The 25,024-nt window shown below is 41.9% G+C and overlaps 2 protein-coding genes across 2 annotated transcripts in view; both read right to left on the bottom strand.

The window, feature by feature from the left end:
• LOC100564843 (alpha-2-macroglobulin) overlaps nt 1-6,493 on the bottom strand; it is a 76,721-nt gene extending 70,228 nt beyond the window's left edge. The window contains exons 1-3 of the mRNA XM_008105773.3: nt 6,325-6,493; nt 2,958-3,144; nt 297-462 (exon numbers count right to left, since the gene is read on the bottom strand). Coding sequence (XP_008103980.1) covers nt 297-462; nt 2,958-3,144; nt 6,325-6,416 — 445 coding nt within the window. The 5' untranslated portion in view covers nt 6,417-6,493. The remainder of the gene's footprint in view (nt 1-296; nt 463-2,957; nt 3,145-6,324) is intronic.
• A 3,202-nt stretch (nt 6,494-9,695) lies between these two features.
• LOC100564642 (alpha-2-macroglobulin) overlaps nt 9,696-25,024 on the bottom strand; it is a 68,087-nt gene continuing 52,758 nt past the window's right edge. The window contains exons 25-36 of the mRNA XM_008105774.3: nt 24,066-24,150; nt 21,956-22,112; nt 20,357-20,431; nt 20,090-20,255; nt 18,539-18,765; nt 16,269-16,487; nt 15,982-16,109; nt 15,123-15,213; nt 12,978-13,046; nt 12,287-12,389; nt 10,841-10,882; nt 9,696-10,007 (exon numbers count right to left, since the gene is read on the bottom strand). Of these exons, the coding sequence (XP_008103981.2) occupies nt 9,982-10,007; nt 10,841-10,882; nt 12,287-12,389; nt 12,978-13,046; nt 15,123-15,213; nt 15,982-16,109; nt 16,269-16,487; nt 18,539-18,765; nt 20,090-20,255; nt 20,357-20,431; nt 21,956-22,112; nt 24,066-24,150 (1,388 nt within the window). The 3' untranslated portion in view covers nt 9,696-9,981. The remainder of the gene's footprint in view (nt 10,008-10,840; nt 10,883-12,286; nt 12,390-12,977; nt 13,047-15,122; nt 15,214-15,981; nt 16,110-16,268; nt 16,488-18,538; nt 18,766-20,089; nt 20,256-20,356; nt 20,432-21,955; nt 22,113-24,065; nt 24,151-25,024) is intronic.

Raw genomic sequence — 25,024 nt, 5'->3', positions numbered from 1 at the left:
GGGGGTTTTAGTAGGTGGGATTTATAGTTCTCCTACAATCAAAGAGTACTTCTAAATGCTAATGTTTGAAGTAACCGCAATGCTAGGAATTGCACATTTGTGGGTTTGACTTTTGTGGATCCAATGAAAATTGAGGAGGACTCCAGTACTTTCAGAAAAGCGAATTTCAGCAGGTGTTGGTTGCCATGCAACCAGGTAAACCAGCATGTCCTGCTGAAATTCCCACATCTCTATGTAAGAAATAGGAGCCAGACTATCCAGTTTTAACCCGAGTTTCCTCTCCATGAGCTTATTACCTTCCTGTCCTGGCTTGTAGATGGGCTTGTCGGTCTGGACAAAGACTAGGTTGTCCAAGTTCTGCACAAGCACCGTCTTCCGGCTCCAGAAGGACAACGTGTCTCCCTTCACGGACACCGTGAGAAGCACCACCGGAGAGTCGGTAGGGCGATTCCATCTTCGAATCTAGAACAGGGAGAAGGGAGGCAAGGCATCTGTGTTGGAGAGTCAACCCCCTTTTCTCCATTAATCATACAGTAATAGAAATAATAATAAGTATGCAAACTGGTGTTCATCTTTAATAAATGGTTAAATGATGTCTACCAAACAGCTGTTTTAAAAATAAATTTCTTTGTGATTTTTATCTGTAAATGCTTGATTTGTACACCTATTTTATATGTCTACTAGCTATGCCCGGCCACGCGTTGCTGTGGCAAAGTATGGTGGTATGGGAAATAAAGTACTGAGGAATTGGTGGTAGTTGAATCCCTTCTTATTATCCAACATATTCACTTATCCAATCTTCTGCCAGCCTGTTTATGTTGGATAAGTGAGACTCTACTGTATATTTATAATCTTATATTATCTGCTTAGAACTGGATTATATGAGGCCCCTTCTACACAGCTGGATAAAATGCACACTGAAGTGGATTATATGGCAGTGTGGAGTCAAGATAATCCAGTGCAAAGCAGATAATATAAGATTATAAATGGGTTATATAGCTGTGTGGAAGGGCCTTGAGTCTACACTGCCATATAATCCAGTTCAAATCTGATAACCTGTGGAAGAGGCCTAAGTGAGGCCTAACTGTGCCTGTCCCCTGGGCTGAGTGGGTTGCTAGGAGACCAAGTGGGCAGAGATTAGTCCTCTAACTGGCAGCAATTGGAGAAAAACAATTATTCCTCTCCCTGTAATTAGGACTTTATTTTTCTTTTCTTTTTATTGTATCAACCTAGAGCCGTGAATGATGGGTTGTGTTGTCAAATTTCGAGGTTGGGGGGCCTGTAGTTTTGTTGTTTTGTCCGCTGCCCTGATGCCATCACTCTTTTATATATATAGATATACCTGGGATCATGTAAAATTTCTCTGTTAAATTGGGGCTGCTCTAAGCTAGGGGCTCATTCACACAGCCATAAAACCCAGAATATCAAGGCAGAAAATCCCACAGTATCTGCTTTGAACTGGGTTATCTGAGTCCACACTGCCACATATTGCAGTTCAAAGAAGAAAATGTGAGATTTTATTCAGCTGTGTGGAAGGGGCCTAAGAATAAGCATTGTCTGTTCTTTGTTTTGCTGGAGGCTGCACTTTGGGTAAAGGTAAAGGTAAAGGTTTTCCCCTGGCATTAAGTCCAGTCATGTCCGACTCTGGGGGTTGATGCTCATCTCCATTTCTAAGCTGAAGAGCCAGTGTGGACAGTAGACACAAGGTCATGTGGCCTGCACAACTGCATGGAGTGTCATTACCTTCCCGCCAGAGTGGTACCTATTGATCTACTCACATTTGCATATTTTGAACTGCTAGGTTGACAGAAACTGGGGCTAACAGCGGGAGCTCACCCCCACTCCTCGGATTTGAACTGCCAACCTTTTGGTCAGCAAGTTCAGCAGCTCAGCGCTTTAACCCACTGCACCACTGGGAGCTCCTGTACTTTGGGTAGGGAGGCAAAAAAAGAGAATATCAACAGAGAAGAAAGAATACCAGCAGCTATTACAGTCATAAGTCTTCATTTGAATGTTTAACTTTTGCAATTTGATTATTTCCTCCAGCGACTCTATTACCAACATTCACCAGAAATTGGCTATAGCGTTGCAGTGAAAGACTTTGAGATTCCCTGAGAGAATATTTTCTAGGAAATCTCCAGGTCCTCCAGCCATCATTATCATCATCATCATGGGATATGACTCACAGTTGAGTATGATTATCTTCCAGAAGCAGAGTTTCGACTGTGGAGACCTATTCTGGATCTGCATGGTTTTTCACAATGAGGACATAGATTCCCAGATGGAAGGCGGAAACAACAAGGGGTTTGCTAGATGCACCTTCCTCTTGGCACTTTCTCCCTTTCACCTTCTATTTGTGCCTCTTCCAAATTCACACCTCTGTTGGTAATAATAACTGATCTCTACCTTGGTCCTCGAGTTCTGACTTCCAGAACCTGAGGGCCAGCGAGTCTCAGTTCTCGGTGTTTATGCCATGGTTTTAAAGGTTAGCTTTAAGCTTATCTTTAAATCTCTTCTGCTGTTCACCAACATCCCATTTTCCATTCTTGAACTGAGAGTAAAATAGCTGCTTTAGGAGACAATGCTTTAGGAGACGATTCAGACAACGAGGCCAGTCCATCAAAATGATGGCAGAGGATCGTGGTTTCAATGCTGGTGGTCTTTGCTTCTTCCAGATGCTGACCTTTGTCCAACTGTCTTCTTCCCAAGAGATTGGCAGGATTGTTTTTGAAGGCAACGCTGATGGAATCATTCCAGAAGTTGAGAGTGACGTTTGTAGATGATCCACAGGCTCCTCTAGTATAATTCTATGAAGAAGCTGATCATAGAGCTATGCTGGGAGACCTAGAGTTGTATTTTCTTGGAGTATTTTTTAAAATTTATATTCTGTTTATTTTCATATGTGCCCAGATCCCCCTAACTCCCACAAATACTTCTTTTCTTTAGGTGGCTCTTACCATAAATGGGATGCACTGGAAATGGTCTGTCTTTGCCACCAGAACATCTCTGATCAAGCTCTTGTTACGGCCTCCATATTCCAATGTGATTTTCAATGTCACGGACTCATTGAGGTGGTTCAGCTGGACACAGATTTTCTCCGTTGTTTCAGTGTGGATCAGGAAGGGCACCAACACCAAGTATTGCCTTTGGGTGTGAGGGAAAAAAACAAGGCAGGGAGTCATTAAAGATCTGGGGGTGAGATGCCAGGTATCTTAGACCCTGTAGAACTTTTAAATCTTTAGAAATGTATGTGCTTATGAAACTGTTGGAGTATGGAAAAGTGAACAATTGGTTCTGTGTCCTGCTGAGAGAAAATCCTCTTAGACAGGCAAAGCAAACAGTAAAACATCTCTTCTTAAGATGCAATTAAGATCAAACTTCAGAACACATTCATATGTGCTGGAAAATATCAGATATGAGCTGTACCTTAATGGGATTTGTCTTTCTCAGTATGCTTTCTATTCAGTTGTCTATATATGTCATAAGACTCCTTTTGTAAACTCATATAATTACGTTTTCCTTTGATACTGATGTATCTGTATTTATTGCACAGTATGTATTGCTACATTATGAGTGCTTTGTAAGCTCCCCTGAGTCCCTTTTGGGAGATGGTGACGGGGTAGAAATAAAGTACAGTAGACTCTCACTTATCCAAGATAAATTGGCCGACAGAACCTTGGATAAGCAAAAATGTTGGATAATAAGGAGGGACTAAGAAAAAAGCCTATTAAACACAAAATTACATTATGATTTTACAAATTAAGCACCAAAACATCATGTTTTACAACAAATTGACAGAAAAAGCAGTTCAATACATAGTAATGTCATGTAGTAATTACTGTATTTACGAATTTAGCACCAAAGCATTGCAACATTTACTACAAAAACATTAACTACTAAAAGGCAGACTGCCTTGGATTATACAGAACATTGGATAAATGAAGCTTGGATAAGTGAGACTCTACATTATTATTATTATTATTATTATTATTATTATTTTATTATGACACAGCAAACAAGATAGATATGCTGGATTTCATATCACAAAATCACAAGTCGAACACTTCCCAAGTGTCTAGGACTGTGTGATGTATAGGGTTATTATTATTATTATTATTATTATTATTATTATTATTATTATTATTATTACAGAATTCTATCCTGGAATATTTACATCACCTCAGACAATTTCCCAAGTCTCACCTTTTTTCTCCTGGGAAGATCTTCCAAATGGCCCCAGTTTTAAATGAACAGCTAGCATCACTTCATTTTTCCCACCACCTCTGACATCACAGTAGTTCCCAATCAACAAAAGCTCAAATCCTGGTGTGGCCATCTCTGAGTCAATCAAAACAGACTTTTGATTGGTTGCCAAAGGGGATATAATGAATTGCACTGTATTGTTAGGTTATGTCCGATTCCTTTTGATCAGAGACTCTGTATCAGACATCCTTTCAGGCCTGAAAGTATATGAAGCCTCTGTTATTGCCTTCAACCCCAGTCTACTATTTTTCTTCTGGCTGTCAAATAGCAATAAGTGCCTGGAGACAGACCAGCACTACCTTTTGGTGGCGGACAGCTGATTTCTTCTACAATATGATGTTGGGTGCATCTACATTGTAGAAGTAATGCAATGTGGCACCACTTTCAATGCCTAAGTTTTTAGTCTTCTCTGGCAAAGAGTGTTGATGTCTCACCAAACTACAAATCCCACAATCCCATAGCATTAAGACATAATCATTAAAATTGTGTCAGACTGATCGACTTCTGGCCAAATCATACCATAGATTCACTTGGAGGCCTTGGAAAACGCCCAAAGAGGCCATATTTTGTCAGACTCTGGTAAATGAAACCACACATACCAGTCCCATGGATATGGAAGTCATATAGTGTATGTGTATAAAATACCTTAGACTAGATTTGGGAACCAGCTTGGTTTGGTGACTTGACTATGACTCTGGAATCTAGGGTTCAAATCCCATTAAGCCATGGAGGCCTACATTTCATAGAATTTCTCTAAACACATTTCTATAAAATTAAAATATTAAAATATATGGAGCAAAGATTAAAACATAATAGTCATAAAATGTAAATTTAAAATTCATGGCTTAAAATGGACTTTGTAGCCCTGCTGGAAGAGATCCTCAGTTGTGTTTTAAATTATGACAAAAGTTTTAGCTGTGGGAGCTTTTATGGAAGGTAATTCCACAGTCTTGGGGCGGCCAATGAAAAGGTCCTCTTGGGGAAGATCACCAGTTGGGTTCTTGCTGGTAGGAGTAAGCGTCCCACAGAGGACCTGAGTGTCCAAAGGGGTGGATTGCATGGGAGAAGGGCAATCCTGTAGGTAACCTGAACCCAAACCATGTAGGACTTTAAAGGTCAAAAACCACACTTTGTACTTAGCCCAGAAACAAATTAGCAACCAGTGGAGTGACTTTAGGATAGGGATAATATTCTCACTCCTGGATGCTCCTGTGACCAAACTGGCTGCTGAGTTTGGAACTAACTGGAATTTCCAAACTTGATACAAAGGCAGCCCAGTGAAGTCCAATCTTGAGGTCACCACCTTCATACTATGTTAAGGTCCTCCAAATTTAGGAAGGGGCACAGCTGGCATATCAGCTAAAGCAGACCATCACATCTACCTGGGCTGACATTTGGAGAGATGGATTCAGGAGCACTCCCAAACTGAAAACACAGACTTTTAGGGGGAGCGGAAGTCAATCCAGAACTCCACCCCAGATTAGGATCCTTTAAGGCAAGTATCTCTGTTTTGTCTGGATTCAGTTACAATTTGTTTTAACTCCTCCAGCCAACTACCTCCTTCAGGCATTTATTCAGAGGATACACTTTATGCTTAGCTGAGGCTGTTTTGGAAATCATGGGGAAATATATTTGGGTATCATCAACATTACTGATAACACTCTGCCAGAGATTTCATGTAAATCTTTAAAATCATTGGGGACCCCAAAGTTATTTTTTCCTTATTGCTTTCTGTACCAGCATAGTAATCATTTCAGATTCAGAGAAAAATTTAAAAGGAGGTGAATAAATTGCTCTGTGGATGACATGAGATAAATGGACGAAAGAGAGATCCCTGGAGACAAAATGTCAATGTCATAGATCAAAGCTATGGAATCCTGGGATTTATAGTTTGGTGAGCCACCAACACTCTTTGGAAGAGTTTTATGATCCCAAAGCAAAGCAACTAAAATGTTGTCTGGCTGCATTTATCCTACAGTGTAGATGCATCCTGGGGTTGGATTTTGCAGAAAACAAGAAAAAGAAAGGGATGGAGGTGAGACCCTCCAGTCATCAGCTTACGGTTCTGCAGAAGATGTTGCGTGGTCCCCAGGAAGGAGGAAGAGGAACAGAAGAAGGATGCTGGGACCCCCAAGGAACCAGCTTTGCCCCATGGTGCTTAGGGGGCAGCCACACGGAAAGAGAGTCCGCAGGCAGAGAGACAAGGAGCTCAGGTTGATCCCTCTTTCACCAGTCCCTTTTATACTGCCTTTCTGCAAACAAGGCAATAAAAATAGCTTTCCCCCTAGGGAGGTGGGACTGAGAGACTGGGATTTTAATGGGACAGCAGAGAAGAGTCACCAAAAGCACACAGAAGGTCACCTGGCTTGTAAACTAGGGAAGAGGTTATTGACAGTGTTTATGCAAGATCAGAATAGTTTGTGCAGCGATCTGTACCAGTAGGACAGCAAGATTCTGGCAGAGTGTTTTATGCCTTGGCCAACGTCTCACAAAGGAAAACTGGGACATATGTGGCTAAGTGACTTTGGAGTGTGGTCAAGACAGCATGAGTTAGAATCATAGAATCATAGAATAGTAGAGTTGGAAGAGACCACATGGGCCATCTAGTCCAACCCCCTGCTAAGAAGCAGGAAATCGCATTCAAAGCACCCCCGACAGATGGCCATCCAGCCTCTGCTTAAAAGCCTCCAAGGAAGGAGCCTCCACCACGGCCCCGGGGAGAGAGTTCCACTGTCGAACAGCTCTCACAGTGAGGAAGTTCTTCCTGATGTTCAGGTGGAATCTCCTTTCCTGTAGTTTGAAGCCATTGTTCCGTGTCCTAGTCTGCAGGGCAGCAGAAAACAAACTTGCTCCCTCTTCCCTATGACTTCCCTTCACGTATTTGTACATGACTATCATGTCTCCTCTCAGCCTTCTCTTCTGCAGGCTAAACATGCCCAGCTCTTTAAGCCGCTCCTCATAGGGCTTGTTCTCCAGACCCTTAATCATTTTAGTCGCCCTCCTCTGGACGCTTTCCAGCTTGTCAACATCTCCCTTCAACTGTGGTGCCCAAAATTGGACACAGTATTCCAGGTGTGGTCTGACCAAGGCAGAATAGAGGGGGAGCATAACTTCCCTGGATCTAGACGCTATTCCCCTATTGATGCAGGCCAGAATCCCATTGGCTTTTTTTATATGAGACTGGACAATCATAGAGAGGCTGGTGCAGTTTTTTTTGTGTCCACCCACACTTGTGTCCACCCACACTTTCACCTCTCTCTTCCCCCTGATGAATTATAGTCAGGAGGGGGCACATGGGGTGTATGTCCCTTTTGATGCTTCTAAACCTCTCAGCAACTTTTAGTACCACCAACCATTGTCTCCTTCTGGAACACCTGGAGGGGATGGGAATCGGAGAAACTGTGCCGCAGTATTTCCGGCCGTACCACTAAGGAAGGTTCCAGATGGTGCTGCTTGGGGATAGCTGCTCCTCAAAAAGGGAGCTGTTTTACGGCATCCCAAAATGCAATTCTATCCCCAATGCTTTTTAATATTTATATGAAACCGCTGAAAATATCATCTGGGGACATGGGATGGGGTGTCATCAGTATGCTGATGACAGCCAAATATATTTCTCCTTGCCTTCCAGAACAGCCTCAACTAAGCATAGGGTGTCTCCTCTGAATATACGCCTGGAGGAGGTAATGGCCTGAATGAGGAAAAACAAACCGAAACCGAATCCAGATAAAACAGAGGTGCATGCCATCAAGGGTCCTAATATGGGGGTGGAGGTTTATCAACCAGTTCTGGAATGGTGACAGTCCCCCTGAAAGCCTGTGTCCGCAGCTTGGGAGCGGTCCTGGATCCATCCCTCTAAATGTCAGCCCAGGGAGATGTGATGGTCAGGAGTGCTTCCTATAAGCTTCGGCTGATCCATCAGCTGCACCCTTCTTAGATTTGGAGCACCTGAAGATGGTAGTGCACACACTGGTAACCTCAAGGTTTGACTTCTGCAATGTGCTTTACATTGGGCTACCTTTGCACCAAGTTCCAGCTGGTTCAGAACATGGCAGCCAGATTAGTTACAGGAACATTCAGGAGTGATTATTAATACTATTACAGTTATATTATTAATACCTTTCTAGGAATATGTTCCTTTAGGTTTAAAGTTAGCCCTGGAATAAGGCTTCCCAGCCCCTTGCAGTGTTGTTAGAGAGACACTTGAGATACTTCATGTAAAATAGAAAATGTATTGTTGAAGGCTTTCATGGCCGGAATCACTGGGTTGCTGTGATTTTTTTGGGCTGTATGGCCATGGTCCAGAAGCATTTTTTTCCCTGAGATTTCGCCCGCAACCCCCTGTCCAAATATTCAATGTTGTTTGGACAGACAGGACAGACCAGAACAGACAGAAAGAAGGTATTTTGTCTCAAAGTCTAGTTTCGATGCCTTGGAGGTTGAGTTCGGATTCAGTCACGGAGGGTGCTGTTGCTCTATGAGGAAGAGCCTGTTGGATTTTGGTTCTCTCTCTCTCTCTCTCTCTCTCTCTCTCTCTCTCTCTCTCTCTCTCTCTCTATATATATATATATATATATATATATATATATATATATATGAAATGTAAATCAAGCGTTTTTGTTGTTTTGTAAGTGGGTGTTTTAGCAATAAAATAGTTAATAACAGGCCAGTTTGACTGACAGCCTGCTGTGACCTATAAGATATGATTTTTGGCCTTGGAGGTCGGGACTTCCTTCGGACTAAGGAATGTGTTTTCTTATCTCTGTTGAGCTGTGTGAGCTGTGCCGAAAAATGCCAGCTTCTAGTGATGGACTTTGCTCCAATATAAATATGCTTTATAAATATTAAATAAGTGTTTGAACTTCAGACTGCAGATGTTTTTGAGTCTGACATTGGAGGAATTGGTGAGGACAAAAGTTCACCAATTCATCAGGGTGCTGGTCCGGAGATAATTGATTGATGGTTTTAAAGAATCCCACCAACACTTGCCCTGACCCCTAACACTGATCTTGACAGAGCCACCAGGACTTCCTCCTTCCACCTTCCTTTTGGTCATTGCATTTGTGGTCTTGTTCTTTATGGTGTCGTAAAATATCTCTCCCACTAATTAGCGGTACCTAATTTCTCTACTTACAGCGTATAAGCTGTTTTCGAACTGCTTAGATAAACAGTGAGCTGGGTTTGACTGTCGAGTGCTCATCCTGACCAGGCTTCGAACAGACCACCTTTCGATTGGTAGATCTTATTACTGCTGGTGATTTACCAGCTGTGCTAAAGCCCAGCCCTCACAGTAACCCAAAATAGAAAATATTCCATTTATTTCACTGAGCAACAAGACAGAACAGCTAATGAGGATCTCTTTTTTATCTCAAACTGAGAAAAATAAGAAATGGTGGCTTCAGAGTGTATCTTGACTTGAAAAAAACCCACACACGTTATTTATTGGTTTGTTTCTTTTATTTTTCCAAACTTTTTGCACTTGTTATTCTGGGCATGACATAAACAATTTGAGGCATATGCTTCAGGACTTACAGAACTGTGGAATAAACAAGGCAAACATGTGGGTTTGAAAACAATTAAAGTGGACCAGATTTTATTGAGTCGGCCTATTAAAAAAGTTTCTTTTATTTCTTTTTGGGCTATGATTCAGTGTTGTCTGGTGGAAGGAACAGAAGAGTCTAAAAAGAGAGGGAATGGTGAGCTGGATGTGCTTTTTGTCTTTTATGCTTTTCCATGTTTTGTATCATCTGTAATTTAAAAAAGAGCATGAAGTTAGTGATAAATCAAGCAAACAGGAATATAGAAGGCTGCTCTGACTGTTAATCAAGTGCTAACCAGCAGTGGCTCTCAGTGCTTTCAAATCAGCTTGTCTTCCATTTCTATGTGGACATCATGGATGGTTTCCCACCCAAATGAGGCTTTGCCTGCCCATGTAGCTGAGCTTTCAAAGGTACTATTATGTGGCAGAAAGCCACTCAAATTATTTTTCCACTGCGTAATAGTCGTCACCTCATAATCGTTGCACCCCCCCCCCCAAAACGGAGGGGGGGGTATGAAATAAAAGGGACTAATATGTGGTGAAATATGGTATTGGCCAAGATAAGTTCGGGTTAGGAGTAACTTCTGCAAATGGCATTTCTTACACATGAAAGTCAAATTAGGTTTATTTCCCCCATGATATCCATAATGGTTTTCAAACAATTCCTTTTGTGGGTTTTCCGGGTTGTATGGCCATGTTCCAGATGTTTGGCCTGCATCTATAGCAGGCATCCTCAGAGGTTGTGAGGTATTGAAATGTCAGGAGAGAATGCTTCTGGAACATAGCCATACAGCCTGGAAAACTCATAGCAACCCAGTGATTCCGGCCCTTCAACAACAAATTCCTTTTGTTCCAGGTCATCTCAAAAAGAATGTTTTGAAATAGATAATGCAATTTCCAATACAGTTCTGATTTAAAAACTGCCTTATTGCTGGACTTTGTCACCAACTCCAAAGGAAGGGAACTAATTGGGGGAAATCAGGACCTGGAGAAAGGAGTCAGGGGATGGAAGTAAAAAAGAAAGTCACTCTCATACTTTACCTGCATTGCAGGGAGCGTTGTACTCTGCCAGGGCAAATTCATCTGGAAGGAGAGAAAATAAGAAGGACAGATGATTGGTGTTTTTCTACATGAGGGGTGACAAAACTCATTTTCATCAATGGCCACATCAGCCTTATGATCATTGAATCCATTAGGTGCTCTCTCTCTCCCTCCCTCTCCCTCTCTCTCTCTCTCTCTCTCTCTCTCTGTATATATATATATATATATATATATATAAAAGAGTGATGGCATCACGGCGACCCACAAAACAACAAAACTACAGGCCCCCCAACGTCGAAATTTGATGACACAACCCATCATCCAGGCCTCTAGGTTGATACAACAAAAAGAAAAGAAAAATCAAGTCCTAATTAGAGAGAAAGGAATAATTGCTTTTATCCAATTGCTGCCAGTTAGAAGGCTAAGCTCCTCCAACTTGGTCTCCTAGCAACCCAATAAAAAATAATAAAAACACTAAAAATAATTAAAAACACTAAAAAATTAATACAATAAAATACCATAATAACAAAAAATAACTAAAAATTATACAAGAAAATAATAAAATATAATAAATAAAAAGATAACTTACAATAAAATTAATTAAAAAATACAAATAACGTCAAATAAAAATTACACAACAATTTTTAACCAATACCACCACCACTTTGCCACAGCAACGCGTGGCCGGGCACAGCTAGTGTGTGTGTGTGTGTGTGTGTGTGTGTGTGTGTGTGTGTGTGTGTGTGTGTATATATATATATATATATATTCATAGTGGTCAGTGCTCTTTAGTTTTTACTCATTTTGGGTCCTCAGATGTTATTGAATGAGAACCTCCAGGACTGTTGATTACCCTCTGTCCTCAGCTTACTCCAGTTGCTGGAAAGTTCACAGTGCAGCAGTAGTTTGCATTCAACCCAGCAGCTGGAAGTTTCAATACAACATAGCAAGAGGGAGTGTGGACTCAACAGTACCTTGTACTCAATAGTAGTTTACACTCAAGTTAGCTGGGGGGAGGATTTATAATTTTTCCCTTCTCAGAAGGTGAAGAGAAAAGGAAATTGCTGTAGTACCTCCTCACTTGTGTCTTATTCCTCATAATCCCAACTTCTACCATCTTGACCACACCTTAATATTATCATGGTCAAATGTGTCCTGGATTTGATGTCTCTGAACAACTCCACACCCAAGTCCTTCTGAATCCACAGGGATCTGCAGTGCTTGGGGTATTTCTGCATGTTTTTTGTACATGGGGATTCTTGCATCATTTGGGGGGGAAAACTATCCTCAGATTCTGCCATTTATAGTGGAAGGGCTGAAGGACTTCAAAGGCCACTAAAGCCCTGAGATCTGACCCACGTGGTCAACATGGCTAGAATAACCACCATCTTGGAAACAACGGCCACAGCTCCCAAGCTGTCCTGCTGTGCCAAACCCTGTTCTCACCTATTTCGTAGTAGTCGTAGATTTTCACCAAGGCTGGCTTCAGGCCTTGGACAGGCATATCCTGCTCTATTGTGAAGGTGTAGCTCTGGGTTACATTGGTCACCTGCAGAGGAGCAAATGATGCCCATTAAAGATCTACTTTATATACTTGTGTTCAGGTCTAGAAATTTTTGTCAAAAAATCAACCCAAAAACCTTGGTTAAACTTATCCAAGCGTCAGTGTAAGTACTCTTTGTTAACCGTTATCAAAAAGGGAACCATCCCCTTCTCTGAGTAGGGTTGCTTTCTGATGTGAGAGAATTGGCAGTCTGCAAGGACGTTGCCCAGGGGACGCCCAGATGTTTTGATGTTTTAACATCCTTGTGGGAGGCTTCTCTCATGTTCCCACTTGGGGCGCTAGAGCTAACAGAGGCAGCTCACCCACTCTCCTCACATTCAAACTGCAGACCTGCAGTGCAAGTGGAGCGGACTGACTGTAGGCATTTCATTGTGCTTGGATAAACAGACATAATCTTCCAGATAAAACCGTAAGATTCAGGTGGCACCTTCAATGTCAAATGATATATATTTCCTAAGCTTTGGAAACATCCAATTTTTGAGACTTATATCCCCTTTTTGAGTTTACTGGTTCTCCCAAAAGAAATAATACTTTTTCTTTCCCCAGCCTTCTACTCTGGACCTCTTTCCTTACCTTCTCTAAATAAATCAGGACGTGGCTGCTGCTGATTTCTGTTCGCTGAACCAGGTTATGATTTTCCAGCTGGAAAGAAAGCAAAATGGACACTGGTTACCCTCCCAGAGCGAGGGGATCAAGACATAATTCAAAGCCATGGACTGAAGAGTGTAACAATATAAAAAATATTGATTCTGGTCAATTTAGAGTATCTTTCAGAATCAGAAGAAAACTTCATTTCACAGAGGTTCTCAGGGTACAGGTAGGGAGTTATTCCAACGTTAGGCTCTGCCAAAAGCAAAAGAGCTCATCTCAAAATACAGTTAATACTTTTTCTGGCAGTTAAGGGTGCATCTACAGTGTAGAATTAATGCAGTTTGGCACCACTTTAATTGCTATGGCTCAATGCTATGGAATCGTTGGAGTTGCAATTTTACAAGGTCTTTAGCCTTCTCTGCCAAAGAGTGCGAAGGCCTCAGCAAACCACAAATCCCAGGATTTCACAGTGCTGGCCCATGATAGTTAAACGGGTGCCAAATGGCATTACTATATATACAGTAGAGTCTCACTATCCAACATAAACGGGCTGGCAGAATGTTGGATAAGCGAATATGTTGGATAATAAGGAGAGATTAAGGAGTAGCCTATTAAACATCAAATTAGGTTATGATTTTACAAATTAAGCACCAAAACATCATGTTATACAACAAATTTGGCAGAAAAAGTAGTTCAATATGCAGTAATGCTACATAGTAATTACTATATTTACGAATTTCGCACCAAAAATCATGATATATTGAAAACATTGACCACAAAAATGCGTTGGATAATCCAGAACGTTGGATAAGTGAATGTTGGATAAGTAAGACTCTACTGTACTCATATGTCCAGCAATTAATCCTAAAAACTGTTGGAAATAGCAATCTTCTTCATTAGTTATTTGTTTGTGTATAATTCAGATTGCTTACTGTATTTCATATGTGTGTGTTGGAATGCAGTTTTCCTTAACTCTATGTTGTGGGAGAAGCTGCAGACAATGTGATCAGAACTGGGACTGTTCAGGACTCAGACTCCATTTTGGAAACAGTATGCTTAGAGACTTCAGCAGAAACAAATGTATGCTTTCAGACACCAGTACTAGAGGCGGGCTTCAGAAGAGACAGACTCCATTGGACTTTCAGACTAGACAGAGACTCTATTAGACTCTCAAACAGAGAGATGCTTTGGACTAGTGGTTCTCAATCTGTGGATCCCCAAGTGTTTTGTCCTACAGCTCCCAGAAATCCCAGCCAGTTAACCAGCTGATAGGATTTCTGGGAGTTGAAGGCCAAAACATCTGGGGACCCACAGGTTGAGAACCACTGCTTTAGACTATACACTATTTAAAGATGCCCTGTGTTATCTGCATAGAGAAATGACTTCAAATCCTATCTGTAACTGGACTGATATGCAATGTACTTGTATGCTAAATACATGAAATTTGTGAGTAAACCAGCTATATTACTTTTAAGAAGTCTACTTATTTTATCTCTTGAGAACATGATTTAAACCAAGATGTTTTAAGGGAGAGTAGATGTTTTAGGGCAACTGAAAAGAATAATTCTGAAACTTTGTTATAGATACATTTTAAAAAATAATTAATTTTTATTTTTTTATCGTGCCAGTAGTGAGTAAGTCGCTTCTGGTGTGAGAGAATAAGCCGTCTACAGAGATGTTGCCCAGGGGATGCCCAGATGTGTTACCATCCGATGGGAGGCTTCTTTCATGTCCCCGCATGGGAAGCTGGGACTAAAAGACAGGAGCTCACCCCATCTCGCGGATTCAAACTGCCAACCTTCAGATCTTCAGGTCAGCACTTCAGCCAGCACAAGGGTTTAACCCATTGGCATATCTTTGTCCCTAACAGTTCAAAGAGATATCTAGTTATATCAGTTTAACTGCTGAGAAACCTAATTGCCGTGCATGAATACTCGTGGATATTTACCACTATGGAAAACGTTGACTCTTCTCATGGAGATTCCTGATTTTCACAAAATTGTGGTGAATGCCATTTTTCAAAGGTTTGTGGAGATTTCCATTTCCCAAAAGGTTATGGCATCAGTTTTCCAAAAGTTTATGATATCTAACAAGATCATGTCTTTTCAAAAATCGTAAAAAAATTACCTTTCTCACAGATGGTTTCGATGGGATGTATCCTGAAAGCATCTTGACATCAACGATGGCCATGTTAGAAACCGGTCGCTTGCCAGTGTAGCTGAGAGAAGAGAGAGAAATTGGATGGTTTTACAAACCAGGAGGAGAGGTTGTCTTCATCCTTAACCCTGTTATCACCAATCTAGTTCATGACCCCAAGAAATAACACATGAGAGATCCACCTTCAAGTTGGCCAAGTAATCGCCAGAGTTTGGAAAACAACCTTTTGGTTATTTTTAGTCAGCTTTCAGCATTTGCTAGGGTCAGAGCGTGGGCAAACTTTGGTCCTCCAGATGTTTTGGACTTCAATTCCCAAAATTCAGCTGGTAAGATGGCTGGAATTTCTGGGAGGTGAAGTCCAAAACACCTGGAGGGTCGAAGTTTTCTCATGCCTGGTTGACTTCCATTGGAAGCTGACCATAGAACTGCACTGAAGATCCTACGGGAGTGTTTTCTCTAGAACTCTCTAGGTCCTCCAGCTAAAAATCTCCAGCAGGACTAGAGGAAATTGGCCATGGAGTCACACATTTTAATCAAATCCATACATGTCAAAATGACAAATGTGGAGGGCAAACTGTACCTCTCCCAAAACAAGGGCAGCTGGAGCATCACATTTCCCCCATCCTTGGTCTAAAGCTCTTCTGGTCATGTTCACTCACTGGGCAGGGATTTGAAGGCAAGTCTTCCCAGAATGGACCTCTCCCCATTTATATTTCTTTGTGTGAAAGCCTGTGCTGCCCCTCCAGTTATGCTTTCTCCTCCTTCCTAAGACCTGTGTCCTTGTAAGAGCCTTGCTTTCTATCAAGGCTTGGAGTGGGGTTCCTTTTACCTGACATTTATCGCAAGGTTGAAGACTTTGTTGGCCTTGGGTCCGGTGCAGGTCTCGGGGACTGTGTGGACATCCAGATCAAAAGGCACATCCTTCTGGTGTGGCTGCACGTTGTACTTCAAGGTGGTCTGGAAAAGAAAGGGCACAATTTTCAGTGGCAATGTTTCCACATGCATCCTGTGTGTCCTGCCACTCTTGATCTAAAATTATCCAGCTGTGCCACACACACACACACACCACTATGCCATCTGGCACCAGGACTGTTTCCTTTACTTCTGGAAACTCACCTGAGCAAAGACGCAGCCTTCCCCTGCTACTTCAATGCTATAGTCTCCTGGCACATTGGGCATCGCTTGGCACTGAAGCAGAAGGCGGTTGTCTGTCTCCACCTGGAACTGCTTCAGGGCATTCTCACCAGCGTTCACGGTCACTTGCACACCTTTGTTGTTCTTAACGAAGGTCAAAGCACCAAAGAGGGAGAAGGCCTGCAGGGCCACCACAGTATCCTGAAACAAAACACAAGGCAAGGCACATTGGTATAGAGTCTGAAGCATCTTCAGAGATTTGTTTCAAACACCCAATGTGAAGTCTTGGTTCTGCCTTTTCCTCTCCTTTGCTTTAGTTCCCCCTGTTTATAGGTTTTTCCAATAGTGTGGATACTTCCCTTTGTATTAGTTTTTGGGTGGAGTATAAAAAAAACCCTAGGGGCCAGCCTGAGTTGGTGTATTCCGTTTGCCTGTACAGAGCTCTCCTCGTTTTTCTGCAGCAGAACTACAGAGACTATAGTCTCGGGCATTGTCTGGTAATCCTAGGCCCAAGCAATCCAAAACAAGCATCCTTAGCACCTGCATTCAGCCAGTATTCATATACCACAAGTCCCGGAGACAACAGAAGCTTTTGACCAGCTTAAGTTTCACAAGAAAGAAGATTGAGACAGCTTATAAGCACCAGCTTGTAAACCATTGCTTTGCATCAGAGGCAGAAGACTTTCAATGACTCCAGAGAGATGACTGCAACCAGCAAATCTCCTTTTGTAATGTATTGTTTTAAGCTATCTTATAATAGTTCCGGGTGGAGTTAACCCTTTATTCATCTTGTTTCCAGTAAGCTCATTTTGGTTATCTTTTCACCTTGTATGTTAAGGGTCTTGATCTTAACAGAAGGTATACAGCTAGCCCCCGAGTAAAGCCAGACTCTATAGTTTTTCCCATAGGCCCAGGAGTGCCATCACACCCAAACTCACAACTCTTCTACACACACACAAACAAATCCAAGTTAGCTAATGCCTTTATTTATTACAGCAGTATAATTTGGCTACTACTGTTAATTAAAATGCCAGACATCTTTGTCCACCTATTGCCAATCACGCAGAAGTTGCTTGTGGCTTATCTATGGGTAAGGCTTTCACCATATCTTATGTTGATGATTGCAATGGGAGGAAAGTCAGTAATGGGAAGGCATCAATGTAGAAAGCCATGGGTAAAACCTATCCATGGCTTTCAGTATTGATGCCTTCCCACTACTGACTTTCCTTCCATTGTAATTCCAATATGTGGATAGTCACTTGGCGTGAGTGGGCATTATTCCCTTACCGATCACAGAGGCAGAACTTCAGCCTCTTTGAGCATACTAATCACAAATTCAAAGCAGCAGCAGGATGGACATGGTATCATATGATGATTAGTATGGTCAAAAAGGCTGAAAATCTGCTTTGCGAGCCTTATGCAATAAAGTCCTTAGTTTTGGGGGGCCCAGGATGCATCTACATTGTGGGATTACTACATTTTGACACCACTTTAACTGCAGTGGTTCAATGCCTCCTGGGAGTTGTAGTTCAGTGAGATACATGTTTTAAATAAAAAAAATATTCCAGTTAAGAACAAGCCAAACTGTATTGAGGGCTTTTGTGGAATTTACAATTGGGGTGCATCTATGCTCATATTAATGCAATTTGACACTACTTTAACTTCCATGGCTCAATGCTATGGTATCCTGGGATTTACAGTTCAGTGAAGATCAGCATTCTTTGGCAGAGAAGACTAAAGACTTTGTAAAACCACAACAGTCATGACTCTACAGTATTGAACCATGACAGTTAAAGCAGCATCAAACTGCATTAATTCTACAGTATAGTTTCACCCTAATTGTAAATTTCACAGAAATTTCACTATTGACCATGAGATGCGAGATTTTATCACCACAAACCCTGGGATGCATTGTTGTATACTACTTGCTGCATCATTTGCCACCAATAAATCTCTTTGTAAAGAAGTACTTTAATTACAGTCAGCCTTCCACATTCGCTGGCATTAGGGGTGGAGGATCTTGGTTAAATTGGAAAACCATGAAGAAAGAAATTGTTGTTCAATTGGCACCAAACCAAGATATTTGGAAGCACATCAAATTCCACACAGAATAATGTTGATGATACCAGTTGTGCCTCGAGCCCATATTTTCTGTATGTTGCAAGGATTTTGCAGTGATGCTATTTGGAGACAATGTTTCTGAGCAGGATCCTCTCTGACCTGCACTGAGTTCAGAAAAGGGAAAAACTCACCTGAGTCGAAGAGAACCCTCCCGTTGGGTTCTGCTGCTTGATCAGCCAGAGAACAATCTGGGTGGCCGTTTTCAAGTCATCCTCTGACGGTGCCGGCCGTTTGGTCAGGTAAGCCATGAGCACATAGGACGTCATCTCCACTTCTGCAGATGGAGCGCGATGGTAATAGGATGGCAGATCCTCCTTCTCCTCCGGTTTCTTAGGTCGTTGCCAGTGAAGAGAGCCATCTGATGGGACAAATGAAAGACGGAAAGGTTGACGTTTGGATTAGAAAAACATTTATTCCACTTACTATTTCTCACTATATATATTTAACAAGTTTAAGTAATACTTAGATATAGACATACAGTCCTGAGATGGATATATATGCATACAGTTAACTGTCCATAACCATAGATACTACATCTATGAATTCAACAATTCACAACTTGGAAAAAAATTAATTCCAAAAAGAAACCTTGATTTTGCCATTTTATATAAGGCACATCATTGTATTATGTCATTTATACTATAGGACTTGGTATCTACGGGGGTCCTGGAACCAAAACCCAGTGAATACCAAGGGACTACTGTATATTTGTGTATGTGTATTTATATATGCGTCTCTCTCTCTCTCTCTCTCTCTCTCTCTCTCTCTCTCTCTATATATATATATATATATATATATATATATATATGCACAATTTTCCTGCTTCTTGGCAGGGGGTTTTACTGAATGGCCCATGAGATCTCTTCCAACTCTATGATTCTATGATTCTATATAGCTGTTGTGTGCCTTCAAGTCAGTTCCGACTCTATCATGGCATTTTCTGGGCAAGATTTTTTCAGAGGAGGTTTGGTTTTGCCCTTTTTGGATACCAAGGAAGTGTGACTCGTCCAAGGTCATCTCATGAGTTTCCATGGCTAAGCAGATATTCAAACCCTGGCTGGCTTTCTTTTTCATGGGAGATCACTGAAAACAAGCTGGACCATGTATAAAGGAGAGTGACCAAAATGATTAAAGGTCTTAAAGCCATGGCTGAGAAGGCTAGATAGGATTAGCCTGGAGAAGAGAAGGTTAAGATGGGACATGAGAGCCATGCTTTAATATTTGAACAGATATCACTTTGAGGTGGGGGCAAGCTTGTTTTCTGCTACTCTGGAGTCTAGAATATGGAGCAATGGATTCAAATTGCAGGAAAAGAGATTCCACTGAAACATTATGAAAAATGTCCAGTTGGTAAGAGCTTTTGAACAGTGGAATCAGCTGCCTGGGAATATGATGGAGTCTCCTTATTTGGGAAGTTTTTAAATAGAGATTGGATGGCTACTGTTGAGAATGCTTGGTTTGTATATTCCTGCATAGCAGAAGACTGTATGGACCATGGATTTTTTTTTCCAATTCCATGATTCTCTTTTTGTTCTGTGTTTCTGTAAGTACACTCAGATCAGTCCCCAAGTTCCAGTTCATAGCCCATCTCTGAGCCCATGGAAAGCCCTCTTTGCCCACCTCCCGACAGTGACCCTGGCCAGTCGAGGTCCTTCCCTATTTATCCAGGGCTCCGTTCTCACCTTCTTCCACAGCCACCGCACGGAGGAGGTGCAACATCTCATCTCGCTTCTCCTCTTTCCCAGCCAGAGCAAAAGCATAAGCCATCAAGGCACGGGTGTAAACGTTGATGTCTTTTGACTCGGCTGCCGTCTCCAAGCAGAACAAAGCATTACGCACCACAGAGTGCTGAGGAGGGGAGAGAAGAAAAGAGAGATTCGTCCCACGCCATTTTGCAGGATTGGCAAGACCTCCAGATGGGTTATGGGAAGGAGAAGATAGGTACTTACAGTGACAGGCAGTGGCATCTCCAGCAAAGCAATGGCGGTGTAAGCCGAGAGGCTAATCTCATCATCAACCCCACCCTGGAAGAAAGAAGGAACCATTAAAGCCATAAAGTACATGAAGACCCTCTCCCAAGAACTCATTCAACGAACATTCCACAGTCAGCCCTCCCAATCCACTGGGAGTAGAATAACAAGGCCCTTAGAAAGTGGGAAAACTGCAAATTAAAAGAAGCTATTTGTTTTTGCCTGCGAGAACACCTCTAGGAATAATGAGATCTTTCAGTGCAACATTAGGGTCAACATCGCCAAATATTGACCACAGAATTGTGCTGGAGGACCTAGAGATTCCTAAAAAGAACTCAGAATCACACAAGAGGACCTAGAGATCTCCTATTCATCAAATTCACCAATAGTCAAACCTGGAAAAGTTAAACCCTTAAATGTGGAGGACCAACTGTATAAATTTCACATGAGAATATTAAGATTTAGAATTTGGAAGCATTACTTCTTTTTAATTGTGAAATATGCACCAATTTGGTGCCAACGCAGACCATGTCTACACCAGCAGGTTACTCTGGTGTAAATGTGCCTCATGCAGGATCTACATTGCCCTATAACTCAGGATCTGATCCCAGATTATCTGGCATTGTAGATCCATATAATCCAGTTCAAAGCAGATAATCTGGGATCAGATCCTGGCATATAGGGCAGTGTAGATCCAGCCTAAGTGTTGAAGCCAAGGCTGGTCTCCAGCCGGGAAGTCACCAGTGGTGGATTGAGAGTGTTGTGACTCAGCCACAGGCTAGCCAGGTTCAGGATGAAGAAGAAGGGGATTTTGGTTTTCAGATCCAAGAGCCGGCAGAGTCAGAAGTTGATTTAGAGATGCAGGCTGACTCAGAGGCTGGAGACTTGCAGTTTCAGTTTGAGCAGCATGAACTGTTGACCCCAGAAACTATAGATAACGGACAGGCTGACATTCCCATGGGAAATAATGAGGAAGAGAGAGAGAGTTCAGTCCCGTCTCAGGTGCAAGATAACGATGGCATAAGTAATGATTTATCTAGGGAGGACCGTCTATCTTGGAGGGGTTCTCAGGTCCGAAGGAGTGAGAGACCGGCGCGCAAAAAAGAGGCCAGCTCTTTCTAGGTTGCTTTTAAAAGTGTACTTTGCAGATTGCTTCTTTGTCAAAGCAAATCCTCGCTTCCTCTATGTGGATGTTCTCGTCTCCTGTGTTCTTGGATTTTTGTACTTTTGGGCCTTGTACTTGGAATCTATTGACTACTGCCTTGCTTTATGGATTATTACTCTGGCTGTGTTTTATGGACTAATGGACCTTGTTTTATGGATTAATGGACCTTTTCATGCCTTATGATACAATTGGATTCTTATTGACTCTTTCATTGCAACTTTGAAAACCCTTTTGATTGCCTGCTTGATTTATATACTGCTTTGCTTAATAAAAACTTCAAAAGACTTTCTTCTGTGTCTGACTGGATATCTATAGCAAGGTGAACTACTCTGAGGTGCGACAGAGTGTGTGTCTGGGCTTTGGGGCCAGATAGGCCCCCAGTTCTGATAACAATCCCACTCTCTTCTGCTTACCATTAGGGCATTGTTCAGGAGGGTCCCACTGCTCCGGAAGCAGCCGTTTTCCTTCTGTCGGACAGCCAGCCAGGCCTGAGCATCACTAATGTGATTTTGATCCACAAAGATGTGGTGCTTGGCCTGAGCCATGGATTTGAGTGTAAATGCTGTTAGCCTGTAAGATGGCCCCAGGAGACAAAAAGACATTGTTACATTTCACTTCCAACAAGAGTAGACGGCATACAGAGCTCTTGCTATCAGGAAGTTTTTCCTAGTGTTTAGGTGGAATAACTTTTCACTGACAACAGCATCCTCACTATTGCACAACTTTCCAGCCATGCAACTGTACTGATTCCTTAATCTGTGGTTCCACAATCCTGCTTCCCTTATGCCCTTGCTTGTACTCTTGCCCTTCCAGACTTCTACATTTTTGAAAAAACAATTTCACAATTGCAGGTATGGCTTCAGACTACAGGAAAGGAGATTCCACCTGAACATCAGGAAGAACTTCCTCACTGTGAGAGCTGTTCAGCAGTGGAACTCTCTGTCCCAGAGTGTGGTGGAGGCTCCTTCTTTGGAGGCTTTTAAGCAGAGGCTGGATGGCCATCTGTCGGGGTGCTTTGAATGCGATTTCCTGCTTCTTGGCAGGGGGTTGGACTGGATGGCCCATGGGGTCTCTTCCAACTCTACTATTCTATGATTCTATAAAAGTGGATGAAGATTTGAAGATGATGAACCCTACAGCACCATCTTAGACAGCCATGGAACATCAACAACGAGGAGCTTGGAGGAAAGGGCAGTGTTTGATTGCTGCAGGCTGCCTTTGACCTCAGCTCCTGGTGACTGGCTCCTTGCAGACTCTGGCCCTGACTGCCTGGCTGAAGAAAGGCCCAGCAGAAACACCTGCTGCCTCCTGAGGCTGGGGCATAAAAGGAGGATGCTGGCAAGGGCCCAGTGCATCCAAGAGAGTCAAAGAAGACATTAAGACCATGAAGGGGGAGGGGGAAGGTGTACCCAGATGCTGTTTTTATATTTTTATGTTTTAATATCTTAATGTTAATGGTTTTAAATTTTATTTATATTTTATTTGTTTCTATTGATTTTTTTGTTATGTTTTATTTGCATTGTATAATGTGGCATTGCATTTTTGTCTAAATATATGTTGTACGCCGCTCTGAGTCCCCTGCGGGGTGAGAAGAGTGGGATAGAAGTGAAGTAAATAAACAAATAAATAAATACAGACTTGTGCAGTTATGGTTGAAGAAGGGGATTGTTGAAGTTCAACCCCAAACTACCTAAGTCTGCAGTTCTCAATGAGGAGTAATTAGATTAGAATAGACTGAGGGAAATCCCTTTCTCCTGTCTCCTGAATGACAGTTGAAATGTATCTATTTCTTCTCTCCTCTCTGTTTCTGCTCTCATTCAGATTAGTTATGTAGAATGCATACTTTGCAGGTGCATGCCTTTTGTCTTTGACTTCTACTTTTGCATCTTGGTGTGTGCTGTGTGTACTGAGATCTCTCTCTGCTCGTGTGTCGGGAGAGATGTAATGCTTGGTGACTTTTCCCTCTCTTTTGAATCCTAGAAGAGATGGGGTTAGTTAGTGTACTTCAGACCTAGTTCTTTACTATTAAGAAATGTAGTTATTAATTTTGTAAATAAACCTTTTGTGATTTTAAAGACAGAACTCTGCATGTGTGCCTCCTAAGCTCTACATTCTTTACAGCCACATGACACTTCAAGCTCTGCTTGCTGTGAACTGAATGCTCAACTATAAGTGTCCTGTGTTTTTGCATATTTTGGATGCTCTGCTGTTTTGGGGTAGTTTTTCCTCCCAACACTCCTAACAGTTACCTCCTGAGATTTCTCCAAATATTGCCCGTATACTTAAAATTATGCACAGATCACTATATAAAAAAATTATAGTTGTCCCTCTGGATCCAGGGATTCTCCATCCATGGATTCAATGGCCCTTTGAAGGCAACTATAAGGTTGAAGTGGCCCTCCATGAAAAGGAGGGTTTTGTAATTTTAAAAATGGAGATTGTTATCCTGCAGACTCCTCTGTAATTTCTCAACACAAAGTGGCGTGGCTCTTTGAGATACGAAGTTTGCTCTGCAATTCTCACCAGGCGTTTCCTGGCTCTCCACGGTGCTCTCCGAAGGTGCTGTAGGAGCCATCAGAGTGCTTGTAGTTCAGCTGCCGCTGGTAGCCTGAAATGAAGGGTGAAATACATTTAGAATCATAGAGTTGGAAGAGACCTCATGGGCCATCCAGTCCAACTCCCTGCCGAGGAGCAGGAAGCATTTAGATGTTACTTAGACTTCAAGAAATATGACTGTGTGTTCTAGAAAGGAATGATAGGTTTAGATACTATATAGATCTAATTATGGTCCAGCTGGAAACATATCATCCATGAATATTGGCTTCTAGCTGTAATTTCTGTCTCAGCCTCCAGTGAATTCCATGGGGTTTTCTTAGACAGGTAATACTCAGAGGTGGTTTGCCATTGCCCTACTTCGTATATAACCTATATAGCATCTTGTATTCCTTGGTGGCCCCTCATCCAAGCATTAACCAGGCCTGACCTTGCTTAGCTTCCAAGATTGATGGTATCTGTGGGCTCGAGAGCATTTATATGGCTGGTATTTTGAAAAGAGAAGCCATTATTATTGGGTTGTTGTATGTTTTCCGGGCTGTATGGCCATGTTCCAGAAGTATTCTCTCCTGAAGTTTTGCCACATCTATGGCAGGCATCCTCAGAGGTTGTGTGGTATGCCTGCCAGAGATATGGGCGAAACGTCAGGAGAGAATACTTCTGGAACATAGCCATACTGCCCGTAAAACATACAACAACCCTGTGATCCCGGCCATGAAAACCTTCGACAACACGCCATTATTATTATTATTATTTTATTATGACACAGCAAACAAGATAGATATGCTGGATTTCATATCATAAAATCAGAAGTCGAACACTTCCCAAGTGTCTAGGACTGTGTGATTTATTTTTATTATTATTATTATTATTATTATTATTATTATTATTATTATTGAAATGCGTATTTAGTATTTCATTTTTCTCCT

This window comes from Anolis carolinensis, chromosome 2, assembly GCF_035594765.1.
Source record: "Anolis carolinensis isolate JA03-04 chromosome 2, rAnoCar3.1.pri, whole genome shotgun sequence".
Classification (NCBI taxonomy): Eukaryota; Metazoa; Chordata; class Lepidosauria; order Squamata; family Dactyloidae; genus Anolis; species Anolis carolinensis.
The sequence above is the reverse complement of the archived record's forward strand: the minus strand, read 5'-3'. Positions and strand labels throughout refer to the sequence as shown.